At 44.4% G+C, this 21,817-nt stretch overlaps 1 protein-coding gene across 35 annotated transcripts in view; it reads right to left on the bottom strand.

The window, feature by feature from the left end:
- Window positions 1-553: 553 nt before the first annotated feature.
- Window positions 554-21,817, bottom strand: part of magi1b (membrane associated guanylate kinase, WW and PDZ domain containing 1b) — a 151,293-nt gene continuing 130,029 nt past the window's right edge. For 29 of the 35 annotated variants that reach the window (XM_080891235.1, XM_080891240.1, XM_080891239.1 and 26 more), the window contains 10 exons: window positions 19,834-20,080; window positions 15,883-15,974; window positions 14,916-15,108; window positions 12,994-13,371; window positions 11,135-11,338; window positions 8,478-8,571; window positions 8,295-8,379; window positions 7,292-7,435; window positions 5,140-5,278; window positions 554-1,971 (listed from right to left, as the gene is read on the bottom strand). In XM_080891235.1, the coding sequence (XP_080747361.1) occupies window positions 692-1,971; window positions 5,140-5,278; window positions 7,292-7,435; window positions 8,295-8,379; window positions 8,478-8,571; window positions 11,135-11,338; window positions 12,994-13,371; window positions 14,916-15,108; window positions 15,883-15,974; window positions 19,834-20,080 (2,856 nt within the window). In that variant the 3' untranslated portion in view covers window positions 554-691. Of the gene's footprint in view, window positions 1,972-3,382; window positions 5,279-7,291; window positions 7,436-8,294; window positions 8,380-8,477; window positions 8,572-11,134; window positions 11,339-12,993; window positions 13,372-14,915; window positions 15,109-15,882; window positions 15,975-19,833; window positions 20,081-21,817 lie in introns of those variants that run through there. The other 6 variants (XM_080891246.1, XM_080891260.1, XM_080891268.1 and 3 more) reach the window with 5 other exon arrangements.

The following is a 21,817-nucleotide window of genomic DNA, read 5'->3' as shown; positions in this document are numbered from 1 at the left end:
ATGCAGGCTTGTGCTATAGTCTGGTCAAATGTCTAAAAAACAGTGGCACTGGAAGGAGAGAGAGTACGAAGGCAAGAGAGAGAGAGACAGAGAGACAGAGCGAGAGAGAGAGAGAGAGAGACATTGAAACCGGTAAAGACATGCACAGCATCATTGTGAGCACCTGTTATGGTGACCCAGGTGCGCAGTACTTCCAAGGGATCTTTGTGGAAAAGTACATATATTTCATCATCTGACAGTGGGGCACACAAACTGCCCTCCACATATCAAACCCGAAACAAAAATGTTGTTTGTTAATGGAACTGTTGTTAGGCACATCATTGTTTTTTATGGTTTTATATTTTCTGGAAAAGTCTGAGTATCTGTAAATGTAGAATACTTTAACAAAACAAAGAAACAAAAAAAAAAACAACAACCCCAAAACAAAATGAGAAAACAAAGAAAATCAAATATACAGTTTAAAAAAAAAAAAAAGAGGAAAAAAAAACAGCTTTCAAAACTACGACCTTGTTAGTAACTCAGTGTTGTTACAGTGTGTGTGTGTGTGTGTGTGTGTGTGTGTGTGTGTGTGTGTGTGTGTGTCAGCATGTCTACACAAGTTGGGTGCGTTTCTGTAGAACAAAGTGGTAGTGATGGTGAGTATTTGAGGTGTTTTGTGGATGGTTGCTGTGATCAGCTGACAGCTGTCCAATCAGATGCTCAGGTCTTTGGGATTCTCCTTGTAGGTCTTCTTGGGCTCAGGGAGCGTGGGCTTGGATGAGCGACTGGTGTTGGTCTTGTTCTTGACCGTGCTGTAGTATTGCGTCACTTGAGCCGCCACAAAATTGTCATCGTCCTCTTCATCCTCCGAGTCGTCCCTTCTGAAGCTCCTGATCGGGGATATGTCTCGTCCGAGACTGCGGGAGCGGTACCAAGTTTCAGGGGTGCTGTCTCGGCTGGGGTAGCGCTCATCCCTGTCAAACCTCTCAGTCGAACGACCCCTCAGCTGTGTGCTGTCAAACCTCTCAGTCGAACGACCCCTCAGCAGCGTGCTGTACTTCTTGTAAGCTGAATCTGAATCTGGAGTGCGTACTCTGGGCAGGGTGATGTCTCTCTGGTTGCGAGACGCCATGTCCTTCAGCAGGTTATCCCCCCCTCTGTAGGACCTGTCCAAGGTAGAGGCTTTCATCAGCAGGCTATCTTCTCCATAGAGGCGGTCTTCCCTGCGCAGTGGCGGTGTGACCTCCCTGTTTAAGCGGTCTAGGGCTGGGGACTCTCGCAAGATGCTGTCTTCCAGACGGAAGGTGGATTCAGGAGTTTTGATTGGCTCCTTTAATACAGGCTCATCCACAATAGGCTTCTCGGTGCTGCGGGTCTGTCTCTCTGGGGAGCGATACCGGCGGTAGGGGTCTGAGGATTGGGCCCGGCGTCTGGTGGGGGACTGCTGCCGAGTGCGGTAGGGGGACCGATGGCGATGAGGGGAACGATAAGGGGAACGGCGAGGAGAGCGGTAGGGTGAGCGACGGGGTGAGAGGTGGGGCGAGCGGTTGGGTGAACGGTGGCGGCGGTGGCGCCTGTCTGGAGAACGGCCTCGGCGCTGACCCCCATGTCGGTCGTCCAGGACGTTATCTGCACTGCGCGACCGGGTGTGCCCCTTATGAGGTGACCGATGGCGGCTGCGGTGGCGATGGCGGCCATCACTTTTCTTGTCATCTTTCTTCTTGGGAGTGTTCTTCCCTGTCGACTTTTTGCCCTTGTGTTTTCCCGTGCTGGTTTTCTTGCTGGGGGAGTGGTGGCGGTGGTTGGAATGTGTGTGCCTGCCAGTGCCGTGGGAGCGGCGGCCTGGCTCCTTCTTGCTGCGGGATGATTGTTGGGGTTCTGGTGGGTCGCTTGACTCTGATGGTGCACCGTTCGGGGGAAGAGTGTTCACTTCCGCAGCGTTTTGTACCCCTGAGGCTGGGTTGGCTGCGCTGATGTTGTTGGTGCTGTCGTCTGCAACACATTGGGACATACAAACGAGGGCAGGGGGATCAAACATGCATCGACACACTAAAAGCTTCTATCTGCTTTCACATTTATCATGCTGAGTCACTCAGACATGAAGCCGAGAACACTTTCAATGGAAGCCATTCTGATGTTAATACCAGCAAAGATGGCAAGTTGTTGGATGGCACAGCAGCAGCCAATGGTAAAACAGTGTAGCTTACACAGATTAAAAAAGGCAGTGACAGAGTTATGAAGCAGCCATTTCTTGAAGAAACCCACAACAAACCTGCTCCTTGGTCTAAAGGGGGAAGTCACCTCTGTGAAGCAGAACGCCGGCTTCTCTGGTGGCTGGACCGGATGCTGGTTACAGTCAGTGTAACTGCTGCTTCATACTGATGATGCTGCTAGATTTGACTCATTAGCCATGCTCTTTCATGTACTGTCAGGGCACGTTGTAAATCTTTAGAATAAATTAAATGGTCGTGATGAGATCCAGAGACTAGAAGTTGCTCTAAGTGCATTGCAGTTGCAGCGGGTGAAATTTAGCATTTTGCTAAGAAAAAACAAAACTGTATGGAGCGCTTCCTCTTGCTAAATCCTCAACAAAAGCTGCGACAACAATGCTTTGATCAATATGGCATTTTTAAGACAAAACTTTACAAGTGCTGAGATGGCAGAAGAACCATTCACTGTTCTAAATACTTCACATCGTCGGCCCTGAGATATAGTGAGTGGGAGTAAAACTCTGGCTCCTGTCAATTGAGTAAATAGTCTCCACCTGTAAATATACACTTTTTAACATTATAGCTTAGTTTGAAAATGTACTGCAAATGATTCTGGAGACCTTCAACAATGGATCATGGACAACTCGAGGAGAAGAGTTGACTCCCAAAGAGAACCACTGGTCTGAAAGTATCAAAACTAATTCCCAAAGATAAAATAATCTGCATTTTCACTTTTGACTTGTTTCCAACAGGTTGACTGCAACTAGGACATGAATGAAGTATCCAAAAGAACGGCTATGGCAGCGGTGACACTGGAGATGTAGTTGGGTGAATGGATTTGTATGCATGAAGCAGCGCACAGGCACGGTTGAACTGAAGCGACACCACGCACATCAGGACATAGAAGAAGAGAGAGAGGAAGACAGGAAGTGGGAGAGAGAGCCGAGATGAGAGGGGAGGACAGCTACAAACCGTGGTCTGATTTTGGAGGACAGAGGCCTCCCCCATCTTGTCATTTCTCATACATGCAGTGAGATGGGGAGCGACCATCCCTGAAGGAAGACAAGAGCCCAGCACAATACGAGAGGAAAGGGAAGATACACAGAAACAGAAAGGAAAGAAAAAAAGAAGAGCACAGTAGTTTAGAAAAATATGGAACCAACTAGAAGGAAGAAAAGGAGAATTATTCAGTGTTGATTCTTAATGAAAAAAAATGTGTTTATTTGATCATCGACCCATTCAGAATAAAGAGACAGTCCAGGAAGTTGCCCAAACCCAGTGAAGACCATCAGTTACAGAGTAAAGTCCCCTGGAAACAAGCGTGCACACATCGGACATAGGAGTTGCCACACCCACCCACAAACAAGCGCACACACACGCCTTAGACACGTTAATGAAGAAGCAGCAGAAAATCAAAAAAATGAAACAGTGAGACTGGTGCACAGACACACACACGCACGCACACACGCACGCACACACGCGCACACACACACACGCGCGCGCACACCAGCAAATTAAGCAGTTTTACAGTGCTGATAGAAATCAAAAGAAATACTGGCGAGACTGTCAAAGGTTGTGCCAACTAAAAAAAATAAAAATAAAAATAAAGATTTTTAAAAAGTACAAACAATGATCCAAAATATACAAGTTCACATGATGTCACATCGGTGCAGGTTTTGACAGCACATTCTCAGCTCAAATAAACTTTACATTGATGAACTTTTCAAAACAGGCAAAATGTATCCAGTCAAAAAAAAGCAACAAAATGAAAAAAAAAACATTTAAAATGACTTGTGACTATCAAAACTAATCAATACGATTAGAAAAAAAGGAAAACAGAAAAGAAAGAAATGTTCCATAAATATTATGGAAAGTAGACAATAGAAGGGGGAAAAACAATTTACACTTTTGACATGTTCATGCAGCAATAAACTTTTATCCATTAATATGTGGCTTTGATTCATGGCTCTGTACACTGAACAAAAATACTTGTAAAAATGCCTCTTTTTTTTTCTTTTTTTTTTTAAAATCATCACTATAAAAAGTTAATATAACTGGAACGAATCAACGTCTTTTTAAACGGGGATGGGTGGAGTCCCTATCTTCACAGCTTTTCCATAACACTGACAGTGGGTGCAAAAAAAAAAGTCCATGGATGAGTGAGTAATGTCAAGCACAGTATAGTGAGATTTACTGAAAATGGCAAAGTGGGAAAAAAAAGTCTTAGACTGTCTTTTTCTTCGCAACACAGTTCTCACTTGGAAAGGAGTTCAGTAGCTTACATTCACCTTCAATAAATATCATAAATATGTTTGTCACATCCTATCCAAAGCTGTGAAAGGTCCCATTTTATCACGGGATGCCACGGATCAAGTTTTCTCTTCCTTTTAATGCTAAATTAGCATGTAATGAGAAATGAGAGACATCCATATTACTTCTCACCCACAAGAAACATTGATTTTCTTTCCTTTTTCTTTACTACTCAGGTCAAACCCTGTAAACAGTTTCCTTTTTTTTTTTTTTTCCATGTAGCACTGAAAATCAGACCCACCACCTTCCTGTTAAGTCCCAGCAGAGTGCTTTTGCTCAGTGCCCAGAAGGTGAAAAGTGACAGCGAGATGACATGACAAAACTGAGAGCAGGTGACAGCAGGAGGGGGTGAGAGCACCCACAGGAGCAGCCTCGACCCCCTCGCTCTCCCACGAAATCCCAAAAAAGCCCAGGAGTGACCGCCACCACAAAGAGACCAAAAGCGCGAAGCAACACCCCCCACCCCCCTGACTCCCCTCTCCCATCCCTGGTAGGTTTGCTCCAGGGAGGGGTGAAGGATCCTTGGGGAGGGGGAGCGATTTAGTTCCTTCACCTTCAACCCACCACCATCCGCTTGAGTGTCCCCTGGCTCAGGGTGTGAAGATGGGCGAGAAGGGAATGTTTTCGTAGATTGACCCACCATATTCAGGCACAGAGCCGTCACCCCTCTTGAGCACCAGATGGACTCGCCGGCCTCCATTCTTGATGAGCTCGATGGCTCGCGCGTGCTTCATGCCCTTGGTGCTCTCGCCGTTGATCTCCAAGATTTCGTCGCCGACCTAGTGGGAAGAAGACCAGGGGGGGACAAGAGTGACAGATGAAAATGGAAAAGAGAAGAGGTGAATCAGAGGGAAAGGTGAGAGACAGCAGGAGCCCAAATAAGGGGAGGAGACCGCAGAGCCACACGCGGTGCAAAAGAAAACAAGTGAGAGGAGGGAAGAAGGTACACAAGGAGAAAGATAAGGTTCAAAGGGAAACAATGACACGAAGGGAAGGGTGGAGGGGATGAGGAGGAGTTAATTATCAAATCTGCTGAATGGTAATCTGCACAATAAGAAAACAAGTATATATGGAGGGCAAACTGCATCAAAAAGCAGCAAGCGTGACACGGAGAGTCAGAGAGGGAGAACGACAGAGAAAAAACGAGAACTAGAAGAAACATTTTTGCTTCCTGATTCTTTGAATCCACTCCTCAGGTTATCTGTCAGTGCTGACTGCGTTAAGGGAATACTTCTCTGGCAGAATACGGATCTCTCGCTGACACCTCTCCCTGCCTCACAGAGCTGCGACTATTAATATCTCTGCTAACAAGGTGCACAAACACCAACGGCCGGGTCCATATATGCATATACTAATGTGCTAACGAATGTGCGCACACACACACACACACACACGCTCCCACACACTCCCTAACTGCAGCATATTAATATATATGAAAAACTATATCTCAGATTCTAACAGTGTCTGCCAACAGGCTCCCTCCGTGCAAACGCACAGTGAGAGAATAAATAAAAACACCTCACACTTCATCAAGCACTCCGGGGAAAGTGCTATTATTTATGTACAATTAATCAGATGGAAAGGTTAAATATTGCAGTTTCATCACAGCTTTTGTGGCATGTATGAATGCCACTTTACGAGCTTGTCGTGAAACATAAATTAAAATGTGCATATTCTGTTTGCGTGTCTTCATATTACAATCAGTGAACCGTCTGCATGGCGGAGCCCGGAGGTGACTGTTTGCGAGTCAGTGAAGCATGGCTTGCAGTAATTGGGGGTACATTATGCAAAAGCTATTATACTAATAAATAATATTATTGCGATGGCTGTAAGGTCTACAAGGCTGCCATCAACCCCCCCCCCCCCTCCTGCCCCCAGCTAATCAATAAAGTCAACTGGCTTGTGCTGCACCTGAAGGCAAGGATTTATAAAATTATAATTGGTATTTATAACAACGGTTACAATCAGCAGTCGTTTTTCAGATATGCTGTTATGTGCACCCCCGACAAAAGATAATTTTATAGCGTTCAGGCAAGCTGACGGATTAAGGAATGAGAAAATTTGACAAATAGTTAAATTAAACATTCATTTTAAAAACACTCTGGATTACTAAGGAAAAAAAAAACCCGGAAAGAGACGTAATTTTTCTTAGCTAAATTGCAGAGCTAATGTCTCGCACAGCTCCACCAAAAATAATGAAGTCCGAACATTTCTCATTAACATTACAATTATTCCACTAGAACGCTTTTTTCAGATGATTTCAAACTATGCTGACAAATGCCAAGACGACTATATTACAGAAAATTAACTAAAACAACCGAGGGAACTGTCCGCCGTTATTTCCAGACAATCTGTTGGCTGTTTCCAAAGAAAGCAGGCTGTTAAAAAATAAAACTTATTTGGAGGTATTCTAGCTACTGAGGGAATATTGGCATCCCTGTTGACACAGCTGCATATAACCTTAAATTGATAAAATTACATCACAGTTTTCCATAATTAAGTATAATATTAAAGGGGTACAAGCAGTGGTTACATTTCAATAGGCCGTCCAACATTTCCTGTAAAACAGCTCCATGTTATGTGGCTGCAAAAAAGGCTGTCTGTCATAAATTTGTATGGTCTAAATATGAGCACAGACGACGAGATTGCAGTGTTACTTGGGTAAGTGCTGTTTTTCCAGCACTAGTTCTTATGATGGTCAAACTAAACTTCAGTGTTTGGTGGCGTGACCCTTTCAAGACCCCGAGAAAACAACCTCTGAGCTTCTGCGTTTCCCATTTGTGTGTCCATACCATCATCTTTCCGTTGCGAACAGCTGCTCCGTCCTCGGCTAACCTCAGCACGTACAGGTCCATGTTGTACTCGCGGCCTCCTCGCAGGCTGAAGCCGAAGCCTTTGTTGTCTCGCTCCAGGTCCACGGAGTAGAACTCAGAATCCTGATGGAGTCAGACGCCATGTGTGGAGGGAGAGAGAGTAAGAGGAGAAAGGAGATGTTTGCATCAAAGTCACCTTTGTGATTCAGGTTTCAAGTGTGCGCATGTGTCTGCGTTTGTGCGTGCTTGTGTGTGCGTGTCTCCTTTGAAGGGGGATCCTATTTCAGAGGCAAGGGACAATTGCCACCTTCAGGCAAGTCTCACCTTAACAGTTGTGCTACGCTTTTCCCCTTGGTGTGTGTGCGGGTGTGTGCGTGCGTGCGTGTGATTGCGTGTGGACATGCATATGCTCAGGTGTAAGGACGCTGAATTATTGATGCTGTGGGCCCTGGCCTGAAAAAGTAGAGAGGGCGCAGACGAAGAGAGAGGAGGAGGTCTGGGAACCACACAAGGACGGGCAGACAGCCTCAGCAGCTCCTGTCTTTACGCCCTCCTAATCTCCTCTGCTGGAGGATCAATGCTATCTGTGAAAGCCATCTCCACACCAGCAGATTAATTCAGCGGTGAACAGAGTGGACTGAGGGGCTACTTTGAAAGCAAACAGGCTTTCCTTAATATGCACACTCAGATAACGCCAGCAGGTCGGCGTAAAGAGATAAATAAATAAAAATGCACTTGGTTTGTCCTTGGGAAGGTAAGTGGGTATATTAGTTGATAGATGGAGGGACAGGGGAGGGGATGAATGACTGTTTAGATATCGCGAAACAGCTGAATGGATGTATGAAGAGACAAATTTAGATTAGATGTGGGTAGAAAAGTTGATGGAGTGTAGAGGACTGGCGTGTTTTGATGGAGACATGAAATGGATGGGTGTCCGCATGACTGATGTAACTGCTAAGACTGCGGCACCTCTCTTCCTCACCTGAGTGCTTGGGGGTTGCTGCGTGGGGGGCTGGGGAGGGGCGGCTTGCGGGGCAAATGACTCCTGTTTTGGTTTAGTGTTGGTCCTGAAACAGAAAAGGCGTGACATATGAGGCCTAAGCAAGGGGTCGCTCCAAAAGACATTTCATTATTAGGCAAGTCTGTTTTCTGCCGTGATCCTCACCTGGCCTCCGGTGCGGCCTGTTGCTGAGCGGTGTGAGTAGTGGTTATAGTGGCGATCTTCTCTGCATTCGTCAACAGAGATGCGTTCGATGACTCTGCGGAGGGCGGAAGAAGAGCAAGTATATCGTCACATGAGATAACACACAAAACAAAAACAAAGAACGAGAATGATTGTGTTTTTCAACCAATGAGGAGACGGGGGAAAAGGCTTGTAATTGAATATGCTGTCATTTTGTATAGACATACTCTAACAGAAGCCTCTCCAGTTTCCTTGAAAGCCTGGGCGATATAATTTAATTTCACATGTGGAGACATTTCATTGTTTTCCTTGTGTCAACCCGACCTACAGGGTCCACCACGAGGCTCGAAACCAGTTTCCAGGCTTCTTTCACCACTTAGCCATGTTCCCGCACACTTGGGTAATACTGCGGTTTGTGCCATCAATCATTTGGTAAACGTCCAAAGGCTGTACATCACATTTAGGACTGAAACTAATCCTTTCTGCCTCTGAATTGTCAAGTAGGGAACATCTACGCCAGTGGCATTAGAGCTCGTGCTTACTCCGTCTTTTATCTCTGCACTGATCCACTCATTTTCAGTTATCAGTGAAAAACACCAGACAGGCCGTCATCACGCGACACCTGCTGCATAAAGAAACCTTTGTTTTATCTAACGACCTCATCCTTCTTGGCCATCTACCGGCATCCTACATTCGATTACAACTCTGCACCTCCCCTTCCCCAGTCTGCTACTCGCCATTCTTCTCATGGTCACTTCCCTTCTCACCTATTAATCTCCTTTCCCTCCGGTACTCCACTGGAGCCTGGTGGCTCAACCATTCCTTTGCCCGCTGCTCAAGATCTACAGTGTCGACCACTCGAGCGGGAGTGCAGGTGAGGTGAGCTTCACTTGAGACGGCAAAGAGGGGAACCACGAGGAAAACCTTCGACCACCCTTTCAGTTTTGCAGTCTCACGTTAAACTCCTGTAAAAACACTATCACTATCTTTCCCTCTGCCTGATTTGCATGAATCACTTCCTTCTTTTGTCGCCTCTCTTCATTCGTCTCTCCTCCGACTGCTTTCTCTCCGGATATTACTTCTATTCTGCGTGCGACCTACTGCCTGCTTTCCCCTTTCTCGCTTAACTAAATAAATAAGTAAATAAAACGTGCACAGAAAAGGAACTGAAGCGTTCTGTAATTCGTCTGTGGCTTTGACCACGCATTTGCCCTCCAGCCCTGAATGGCGTGAGCCGGGAAGGACAGCAGGTACAATCAATTCAAGGGAGGTAAAGAAAACGAGCACTACAGAGGGTAAAAGGATACGAGAGCTACAGATTACACTTAAAATACAACATGTGCTAACAATAAAAATCATATCACATACAGCACGTCTAGCTCTCTTTTCTCACACAGTGGAAAGAATGAGGAGGGCTTTGTCTGTGCTCCAAATTTATACTGCAGAGACATCAGCTCTGATGAAGGTATTAGTTTCTTGTACACGTATTACTGAGCAGCAGCAGGGAGACTCCCATGCTCGTTTCCTCGACACTGCAGGCGTACCGAGCATCAGCTACTACAAAACTCCATCTGTGCTCTCACACGGTGAGGGGGTTGAGCTGAATCAGACTTCACCTTTAGAGGAAGCTCTCGCTATGGCGCTTGTTCCCATCAGAAAGCTTAAAGATTGGACTGATCCACAAAGAAATTGGCGATGCTCAGCCATTTGTAAACGGAGGCAGCCAGAACAGTCATTCAGAGGCACAAGTTTAGAAACACAAGCCACCATCTCTGCCCGACACTCTTTCTGCCTCTGTGTCAGACGGCGTCTGGTTGTTTGACACATGCACATAAACACAAACCAGAACTTTTCTGATAAAGCATATCCAGTTATTCCTCGCCAGCGCCTTCTCTCTTGCTCTGTGTCTTCTTGGCAGAGCAATTTTGGCTCACTGTTCTCATCAACTGCTCTGAAGGGAGAAACAAAAAACCCTCTCCATCCATAAGAAGCGAGGCGGAAAGCAACGAGCGGCGGACAAATAGCTCCTATTCCTACCAGTGTGCAGGTTGACAGGGAGTATTGCCTTTCCATGAGCACACACACACGCACGCTTAATTAAATAGCATTTGTGAAGCACGCTAGGGTGATATGTCAGCACAAAACACAGAAAGTTCTCAGCTGCACAGCGCAACATACAATGCACACAAACTTTTCCTTAAATCCACTTTGACAGAGGAGACACACCCACATGCACAGAGGAAATTCAGCATCTCTCGGTGCCTGTCTCGCTCGCCCTCTCTCCGCTCACGCACGCATACACACCGAAATCTAAACGGCTCTTGCATGTTTTAAAAATGCGGGCACGCCAAAGGCAGGAAGCTAAAAAATACCAAAAAAACAAAAAAACAAACAAAAACCCAGCAACCTCCCAAATATCCCCAAAGAATCACTCCTGTCAACACTGCGGAGGCGTTATAGTCACTTTGAAAGCCACTGAAGAAAGTGCACTTTACATAACGCCGAAGGAATACTTAATAACAACAACGACAACCCAGGAAAGTGAGAACAAGTCTCCTCAAACATAATCAGGAATCTAATAATAGCTGATATGAGGAAAAAATTCGGACCTGGTTTTGGATTCGCTTTTCTCTACTCACCATCTCCAGGAATGATGCGTAGTGTAACTGTGTTTCCAGCCTCCTTGATGAGGTTGACGATGTCCGAGTGGGACTTGTTGGTGATCGAGCATCCATTCACAGCCAGGATGCGGTCGCCGACTTTCAACTTCCCGCAGCGGTCTGCTGGGCTTCCCTCAATGATGCGTCCTATTTTGTGGGGCATGGCCACACAAGCATTTCCAGCTATGGTCAGCATCGATGTGGATGTGTAATGCATGCGTGATTGAGTGTGTGTTTGCGCGTGTAAATGTTGGGGGATTGTGTTTGGTGAGAGGAGGAAAACGGGAGGGAAAAGTGGGGAAGGAGCAGAAGAAGAGGACCAAGAAGGGTTAAGGTTAATTGACCCGCAGCCAACAGTCAGCCAAGCAAAAGTCACTGAGAAGAAGAAGAGGATAATATGCAAGCACTGGAAAAGAAGGGTCAATTTAAATGTGCACTGCAAAGAAATAGGAGGATTTGTCTTACTATTTTCTCTAAATAGTTTTTCCAAACGATTCTCAACATCTAAAAAACTCTTGTTAAGTTAGAGCTCTGTTTCATCTACATCCCAAACACCTGCAACTGCAGAAAGTTAGACTCTGCAAACATACATCAGAGCTGACATCTCACCAGCTACCCTGAAGTCTCTCTGTTTGTTTCACTCTGCAGGCCGACATCAGTCACTACAGACTGACGCCCCCAATCACTCATTACTCTCGCCACCCTCTCCCCTCCTTACTTTTCATTATTATTCTTCCATCCTTCCCGCTGCATTCACACTTTTAATACACAACAAACTCATCTGATCCCAACCCGTTTCTGTCCCCCTGAATAAACCTGACCATCTAGGACTGTGAAATATCAAGAGCAGCGGAGAGATAAATCTTCCTTTACACGTTAACTGAAATGAAAGCTCATCTACTAGCCTATGCTTTCTGCTTTGGCCTGTGAAAAGGAGCTTCACTTTACAAAAAGAAGAAAAAAAAAGCCAATCTGTAAAGCTAAGCGTTCACAGACCTTTCCAGTGCTGTACACCCACACAGGGAGAGAAGAGCATGGTGCAATGTCCTTCTAGTGTAGGTAGGAAGCCATAGCAGCGAGCAAAAAACGTACCGGTACATGGAATACGAGTAGAAAAGATGCAGTGCTACGAGTTTGTAAAAGCAACGCTGAATCTGATTTACTTGCGTTGCTGTGCAATATCAAACAGAGAAAAACGACACCATTCACCAGCTAAGCAATGAAAAAGAACCTCACAAAAAAGAAGAGAAAAGAAGATAAAGTTTGAGTAAGCGAATATCTCTAATCACATGCTGGAAAATAAATAGAACCCATTCACGTTGATCATTTCCCCTATTTATCTTTCTTGCAGTGCTCATTCTCATTAAACTGCTATTAGGATTTTAGTGCCAACCTGCTCCGCACAAGCCATTTAAGTTCAGCTGAATAATACAAGTGGCTTTATGTAAGACCTACTTCACTTGTGATCAATTATGAAAGCCTTATGTGAGTGTGAGCAGCAGCTGCAGGCAAAGAAAGGGTTTCAGTGTCTTGGTTTGACAGGCTCAGATGAAAATGAGAAAGAAGAACCACTTCTTTGAAGAGTGTTGATATTGATCTGGTGGGACTGTAAATAGCCAGACTGTGCACTGGTTGTCAGGCTATTTAGCGTTCAGTGGTTTTTATAGAGGATTCAAAGGATTCCCGTAGTGCAGACGAGAAGATAAAAGGCCCCGGTGATGAGGCAAAAGCCAAAGTGTGATTCGGGTTTTTGCTGAGTAGAAGTGATTTTTGAAATAACAGCATGAGCCGCCATCAACGGTGCGCTGGTGGTGGTGTTTGCGGGTGCTCGTGCTTACCGAAGGTGGTGCCAGCTTCGGGCCTCGACACCGACGAGACGATGACGAAACCGAATCCTTCGTTCTCGCCGCGGCGGATCTCTACGTCGTAGGGCTGCAAACCGGATGAGACGACAGCGGGGGTGGCGATGGGCGGCTGAGAGGAGGTGGTGGCGGCCGCAGCGGCGACCACGGCGCTGCCGCCGCCCCCGCCACCCACTCCGCCTCCTCCACCGCTGCCGATGCCAGAGGTGGAGCCGCTGCCGGAGCTTACTGTGTTGAGGGAGTTCTGGCTGCCCTGTGGGGTGCGCTTCCCAGTATCTTCTGTGAGACTGGGCGCCTGGGTGCTGCTGTGGTGCGAAGACGCCGGCGATGGAGGCATGTCTCCCTCTGCTTTAACTAAAAATGGCAGGAGGAGGAGGATATGGTGAGAAAGATACATAGATGAGGTGCAAAGTGCAAACAGGAGGGTAAGAAAAACACAGATATAGAAGATTAACAGTAAAAGATCACAAGGGAGGTGAAACCAAAGGTGAGACATTCAGGAGACAATCATGTACAAAACAGAGTGAGAACCTAATGTAATGAAAGCAAAGCTGTGCAAAAACATATGACAACATCCCTAAACGTTACGTGAGCAGTACAATATTAAAGGAGGCAAATAACAGATATTTAGCTCCTCTAGCACACCTAGTTTATCTTATGATTAAAAAAAAAGGACAGCTTTGGAAGAAGGCCTCTTCACCAATCTCTGCTCTCATCTGTTTCCAAGAAAAGATGAACCGAGGACGTGTTCTGCCTGCTCTATCTGGACATTTCATTCCACATTTCATTTCCTGTACAGCTGCTCAAGGAAGGCGCCTCATATTCTCGACGCTCCGAGGCAGACAGGGAGCAGCAATGCACTAATGTCTGGCTGCTGTCACTGGGCCGAAGGTTGGCCACCCTCTCCATCATATTTATGGGCCTTTTTTTTTTTTTAAAGGAGCAGAGCTGTGTTGACCGGAGTGAAGTCAGCGGTGGGGCGTGGGTGTTAGCTCGTGGTAGCGGCTGACCACTTCCACACCCACACTAAATTCTAAAAAGGTGAAAGGTTGACCTTAGATATATATTAAGAAGGCCTCTGGGCTCCTGATGGAAGTATGACTGACATAAATGTGGCTGTTGGTAAAGCAGGGAGTGCATTTCTAAAACTGAACAATGTTTTACTGTAAGCAAAGCTGCAAAAACCGAATATAAATGAAGCCATCTCAGACTGCTCTCAAAACTGATTCAATACACATTAAAATTCACTGACATGTTATCAGTGAATACACTATATGTAAACAAACTGATCAGTTAGAGATATTTATACTTTTTGCAATTTATAAAACAAAACAAAAAATTACAGTTCTGCTAATTCTGAATCCTGCATAAAGGAATCTAAATAGAGAAACAAATGATGGTCATTTTTGGACTATTGGTCAACAAAGCTACTAGCTTAACTTGAAACTACTTGAAATTGGATCCTGACTGTTTATAAGAGGATGAAATTAACTGACTTAATAAAACATGTTCTGATTGGTTGCACTGTGGACGGATATACCCGTTTGTCTTTTGCAGTACACTTTAAAAGTTCTGCAGTATTATTTGTCACTGTTATTTGAAGTAAAATCAGTAGAATTCAATAATAAATGGACTGCCACATTCTTACGGTACTATTTTCTATCCATCTGTGTATTTTCACAGAACCACATATTGGTGGATGATGTATCAGAATCAGTTTTCCTTTCAGTATCTTACACACTTTGCTATGTGGACTGGAGTAAATGACCTACTCTACGTCCTGAGCCACAACAACCTGAGTGTATTCTTGGACTTCAGTAAAAACCCTCTCTTGGACCTCTTAGGAGGTCTTTAAAAAGCTTAAACTACTCCTCCATCTCGAGCTGCTTGCTTCTCACCAGCGTAAGTGCTTTTGCGCCGCACTGTGAGGTTGACATGGCCCTGCTTGGCAGCCTGCTGCATCAGCTGGACCACCAGTTGGTGCGACTTTCCCACCACCGCCGTTCCATCCACGCATATCAGCTCATCACCGGATCGCAGGCGTCCATCTTCATCTGCAGCCCCGTACTTGACTATGTGGCCAATGTAGATCTGAAACGCAGCAGACGAATGAGGTTGCCGTGCATTCGAAACCACGCGTCGACAAAGACTGCGCAGCTATACGTTACGCCGCACCTTTGCAAAATAAATACATGGAAAGCGATCAAGCGGTATTCTAAAAAGAAAAAGTACGACATTAAAGTGCATGACATATAAAAATGTGTCGATTTTCTCAGCGGCCATAAACTTGGCATGCTGCACAGCTACAATTTAAACTTCAGCATTAAATCTTTACTATTCTCTCAAGCCTGTAACAGCAGTAACCCAAGCCAAGCTCTAAAGTAAATCATTATTTTTTTTTCCCCCTTCAAGAAAAGCAGGGGGGGGGGGGGGGGGGGGGGGGGGAGACGCAGTGCAGGCTAGTGTAAACAAGAACAAACAACTTTGACTCTTTAAAGGAAAAGAAAAAAAGAAATGGTGTGTGTGTGCAGGGTTTTTTTTTCTTCCCTGACTGGTTAAGGCTACATTGGTCAGATCAGAGAGAAGCAATCACAGATATGAAATTGCTGAATTCCAATACACAAGCATGGACACGCACACAAGGGGAAGATAAGAACTGTTGTGTTGAGACTGTTGAAAGAAAATCCTATAGCTGCTGCTCCCACTAGTGCTGGGAATATAGCATCCTTTTCATCATTCAAGCTACACAATCTTGTCAGTTTATCCATTTCTTCGGAGATGTACGGTGAAAAGTGAGGAAATTGAAACGCAAACTGGAGAGATTTCAGCCGTGAGATTGAAAAAGATTGAGGGAGAGAGACTCACAGGCTCTCCTGGCTCGTTGCCTCCGAGGATCCTGAAGCCGAACCCCGTGTCCTTTCTCCACAGGAAAATGTCCTGCTCCTGGAAGTCTGGAACTGTGAAATCAACAAGCTGCCATAAACACTTATGCACAAGCACAGTTGGCCTTGTGGGATCTCTATTCCTGCACCGTGATGCCTTCAGACATTTCATTTAATACCCTCAGGTACACAATAAGCCAACCACAGTGTGAGCATAATGAATACACCTGCTCTTCTGAGACAATCAGATATGTTTGTTTATGTCAGCATGTAAATACTGTCATCATTTGTGTTCAAAGCTTTGTCACTGTGGTAGCACACTGCACAAAGACAGTAAAAAAAACAACAACAAAAAACGAGCCATCAAAAGATAAAAAAGATCTATTTTGGGCCAAGAGTATAATTTTAGAGCGAAAACAAACTGAAAAGACAGGCTGAGAAAAAAAGATATCGTGTCCATCGTTCCCATAATTAGAAACGATCAGATTATAATTCCCTTCTGATCGTTTCAGAGTATAGTTTCACTGTCTTGTGAGGTGATGTGTGACACGCGATGCATCATTTGGCTATGCTGGAGTGCACCTTCCACCTGACCCCCCACCCTGAGTATGGCTAGTCACAGCACACTCGTAGCCACGAGGCAACCGTGTGCGTACGCTAGTAATTCGAAAGGTGTCGCGATATAAAAAGAGGCATCGCACCGCAGCGAGTGACAGCTCATGGTTAATGTAGCAGGGGAGACTGAAGCGAGCTCAGAGCCCAGAGGACAGGAGGAGATGATTTGCATGCGTGTGGCCTTATCCCATTGTACATAGGAGCTTCTTTGCTTTAAATACGTGGCTTTGAATCCCCATATGAGTACGTGTGCATGCATTTCCATGGGCGCAGATGTGTTATGTGTGCAGACAAACATCTCTCAGGGAGATTTCCTTTTTTGCTCCAGCTGAAGCTGCTGCTGCCAAGGCCGCTAAAACCACTAAGAGAGGGTGGGATGGCAGAAAGCATAAGCAGTCTGCTTCCAATCTGCTCCTTCAGTCAACACTTAAAATCCCCACGGAGCGCAGCTATCTCTTCCAATCTATCACAGGGTTACTGTGGAGGAACCAGAGGAGGAAAGAGTCAAAGGCTAACTGTCGCAATCTGCACCCGCACTCAGGAAGGTCAACTGCACACGCTGCTCCTGCCCATTAATAGACCCATAAGTGATCCCCACAGTGAGGCAACTGGGCATGAACGGATCAATATTTTCCCAAGATAGACGGCCCTATTCAAAGCTGTGAGTGATGATGTTACAAAAAAGGAGATTTTTTTTTTTTTTTTTTATAACCCCAAAATAATCGTAATGAAGCCCAACAAAAGCACGAGCAAGCTTCCTCCGCTTTTACAGCAGGCTAATGCTGTGCGAGATTTTGGGACGTTTTCTTCCTGCAAATGGAAATCACTCCCTGCACGGTAAGTTTAAAGACCTTGATCTCGGCAGAGTTTTTCATTATAGTGAATGCTGCATGGAAAAATGTCTCTGCCCTATCCAAGGCCTGAGAACTATGGAGTGAGTTTTATGGAGAGAGCTCAATGAAGCGTGAGGAAGTGGAGGTTTTACACCTGCTGTTCATCCCGTGCTGTTCAAGGTATTTCGCCTTGTGACTCTATACCTCAGAGTGCTCAGCTTTCTCTTATATTTCTCTTTACATCCCCTTCAAATGTTTTGATCAACTCTCCTATTATTATTCTTTGTTTTTGCTTTTCTAACATTTTACCAGATCAAACTGGCTGGGCAATTTAGAAATCCCCTATTGGGATGTCATCATATGAGGGCGGGTATGTAGACAACATCCCTCCCACCCTTGGTTGTGGATTCTTTCACTCCATTTCTATTATTGTTATTCATTTATTTATTACAAAATCAAATACTATTGACTCAACTAATCATGGCAGCTTTCCAACAGGTGTCTGAACCACTGCCTACGCTCAGCCCTTCATTTTTCATTCTTCTTCATCTAAATAATGAAAATCCTCAACAAGTGCGCCTGGAAAACTGATTAGATCTTTAAAAAATAAATAAATGAAAGAATAAAAACCCTTTGCAGATGTCTCTCTCTTTTTTTTTAACTTGACAATGAATATGATGGTTATTCTTTTTAATTAGTGCAATCCCCTTGCTTTGCCAAGGCAGGGGGTGGGGAGGTTTACAATCCGCCAACATCTACTCCACTCTTGTACTAATTATACACCATGTGCCTCTTAAGGGAAGTCTAAAATAAAAGTGTGTCAGTGGTGCTGTTGTCTGGCACTGGGTGAAAGCGGCAACTAGTAATTTTAAGAGGACACAATCAACAACACACTGGAGGCCTACATGTCTACAGCTAGTAACAAAGTAGCATGCTAGCTCTTTTGGGAAATACTATTACTATTCAGTTTCTTGTGGAGTCTCAGTTTCAAAGATTGACACCACTTTGATAGCTGAATGCTAAATGTGAAAGAAAAGCCAATTAGCTTAGCTTGGGGGAAAAAAACCAAGGAGATGCTTGCCATGGCTATGCCAGAAAAAAAATACATGTACCTGTAGACATAAAGCTAGATTCTAGTAATTTTACAAGACAGCCTATATACAAATAAATGTAAACTGCTTTCTTTATTAGCTAAGCTCCTCATCTACCATCACGGACATCTATCAGCAGTTTTCGTTCAAGGCAGTGACGGAGTACATATGAAAATATGTAGGTGAATTGATTTTACATTCTACAATGTCCTCCCAATGTAAGGTTTATGCCCTAAATTAACAGTACTGATAACTTCCAAAATCTTTATTTATATTTATTTATTTATTTTTCTGTAATGGTAAATCCACCAGCATGCACAAGCTCTTTTATCTAAACCAGCAGTGGGGAACTCCAGGCCTCAAGGTCCGGTGTCCTGCAGGTTTTAGATCTCACCCTGGGTCAGCACACCTGAATCAAATGATTAGTTCATTACCAGGCCTCGGGAGAACTTCAAGACATGTTGAGGAGGTCATTTAGCCATTTAAATCAGCTGCGTTGGATCAAGGACAGGTCTAAAACCTGCAGGACACCGGCCCTCGAGGCGTGGAGTTTGACACCCCTGATTCTAAACCATATATTTAACCTCCTAGGACCTGGCGTCCACATATGTGGACATCGCATTTTGGGTTATTTAGACCAAAATACTCAATTTTGCTCTACAAGGGCCTGATATCCACGTACGAGGACATTATACTGCTACTGTTCTATCGAAATTTTAAACGAATATCCTCATATGTGGATCTCATTTTTCTTAGAAACAAAAATTAGGTAAAAAAAATTAATCTGGTAATTCTTTGTTTTTACATTCATTGGGTCCCAATAAACCCAAATATCAAAGAGAAGTTAAAAATGCATGCTGTGGAAGAGTTCGGGTCTTAGGAGGTTAATGCCAAATGTCAATATTTTACATTAAAGAAAGCTGAAAAAATAGCAAAGCTCAATTATGCTCATTAATTTGCACCCCTGAACAGAAAAGTTTTACTGGTTGATCAGAACATCAGACTTTAAAAAAAATGTACATATAATTTCTGACTTCTCTGTGAAGTCCAGTGTGCCAGCTCAAATTTGGGTATAAAAATATGAATTCAATTTGTCATTTGCCTAATAAATAATAACAACAAACAAATTTCTTTGACAGACTCCTACAATATTTATGTTTTATCACAGGCGGTATAATATAGTTGTTAATCACTATGTGTAGTGGAGCATTTGAGCGCAAGCCAGTCTTTAGTAAAACATAGATCAATAAATAAATATAAATATCTGACCCAGCTTACTTACAAGCACAAAACGTTCCCCAAAATGAGCAGTACCACCAAGACACCAAGGGTCTGCACCGAGCCAATACCCCATGCTGCCCTCATCCAACCGCCACCAGAAATGAATATACTTACGCCTACTTTCATACATGCTCCTGGACTGGGCCCAAATCTTAAAGGGGTCCGGTTTTCTCTGGATGGTCCCGTCTCCTGGGGAGTCCTGGATTGGGAGTCCCGGCAAAGGCTGCGAGGGAGGTGGGGGCGCGTTGCTCTCACTGAGAGCGGGTGCCAGGGAAGAGTGCACAGGCGAGTCTGTGTGCGCGCTCCGGTGGCTGGAAACACTATGCTGGGAGCTGTTCTGGCTGTCCTTTCTTGACAACTGCTGTTGGAGAAGCAGATCAATATCATTTGACTGTTTCAAATCTTCTGCACAGGAGCATGGAAGCTGAACTCAAAAATGACTGACAGGAGGAGACAAAAACATTAAAAAAAAAAGAAGGTTATTGCATCGTCAACAGCGGAATAGAAAATATGAATCTGGGTTGTGGTTTGTGAGAGGAGGAACAGGGACAGCGGAGATGTGAATACAGAGCAATTCTGAATTAGAGTTCAAAAAGATTAAACATGGCTTCTCCTTGGGGTGAAAGGAAGCACATTCTAAGAGTATAATGTCAACCATTGTCGTATTGCTCCCTTATTTAACACAAAGAATAATCAAGCTGTTTTATGCAGAGAATTCTTTTAAAGCTAACAAAGAAGGAGAAAAAAAAAAAGAGGACCTCAATGGTTTCTCATGATTAAGTCATTCAGCTATGGGAGAAAACTGTGGAACTTACAAGAGTACATTGCCTATTCCTTTTGTTTAACAGAGTGGAATGTATTAAGAAGGAGCTGCATTCCGTGCTGTATATGGAGGGATAGTCACAATGAATAAAGCACTCCAGGGTTTTAAAAAGAAGAGAGGACTTTACTGGTGAAGGTAGAAATGTAAAACTGCTTATAAATTGCCACTCGCCCCTCAATAACATGCGCACTTAAGCATCTGTTCGAGGATTCGAGCTGAGTAAACCTCACAATCCCGAGCTCAGGCACAGATACGCTGCGAGTATCGGTAAAGATCCTGTTTGTCATCCTTGTCACAGCATCTCTCCTTTGCAAGCATCACATCGTCACCATTGGTCTGCAAATTCTCCACTGCTGCGAAGAAGCCAGCGACGTGAAAGGGTTACGGGGCAGAGCTCGGGAAAGAAAGGCCGATATTTTAAGACGGTAAGCGAAAATGACAGCAGTTCAGTCTCTTCACGTCACGTGACTGCACATTACTTTGGACGCCGAGGACAAAAATATACCAGGAAAGGGTGGAGGCAAGTGGATCGTCTGTTCTCAAATATCAAAGTGTTTGGCCTTCAAAGTGCAGTCATGTCTTCACACTCATTACTCGCTGAATCACTCTCCTACACCTCTGCAATTCATGTTTATATTCATCATCCTTGTTAGACATAAAATAAGCTTGATGCTTTAGGAAATATTAAGTCGGGGCTGTGGCTCCAGCTGGAATGCTTACTCTGCTGGTGCTGCAAATAACCTCACTAGGGTTTGTGGTGTACTTAAAAAAATAAAAATAAAAAAAATCAATAGAGTCATATACTTAATCAGAAATGCAGGTCGTGTTGATGCTAAAGTCAGACCTGAGGACTGATTCTCAAAAGAAAAAAAAAAAAAACCCAGGCCAACCAATCTGTGTTTTTTTCTTGTTGTTTGATGCACGGAAAGTCCAAATCCTATCCCCCTCTTAAATGAAAACAAATCTCCTATACTTGATGAATCTATTAGATTTTGACCTTCTGCAGTCATTGCGTTGTTCCTCGGTGGCCTGCGAGTAGTTTAATACATGGGTTTGTGCTGCTCCAATAACTTATTAAAGAGACAGAAGATGGGACGCGAGAGGCATTGGTAGGTGGGGCAATGAAAGCAAATCCTCACTGCTTCCTAAGACTCAGCTCAGTCCTGCTTAACATGACGCATCACTGGTTTAGCACACATACAACTTCTTAACATAACATGCATTTAAAAAGCATACCCATCACCTCGATTATCTGCTATAGAAATCCCATCATAA

Source organism: Rhamphochromis sp. 'chilingali' (assembly GCF_963969265.1).
Source record: "Rhamphochromis sp. 'chilingali' genome assembly, chromosome: 9".
NCBI classification, from domain to species: Eukaryota; Metazoa; Chordata; class Actinopteri; order Cichliformes; family Cichlidae; genus Rhamphochromis; species Rhamphochromis sp. 'chilingali'.
The sequence above is the reverse complement of the archived record's forward strand: the minus strand, read 5'-3'. Positions and strand labels throughout refer to the sequence as shown.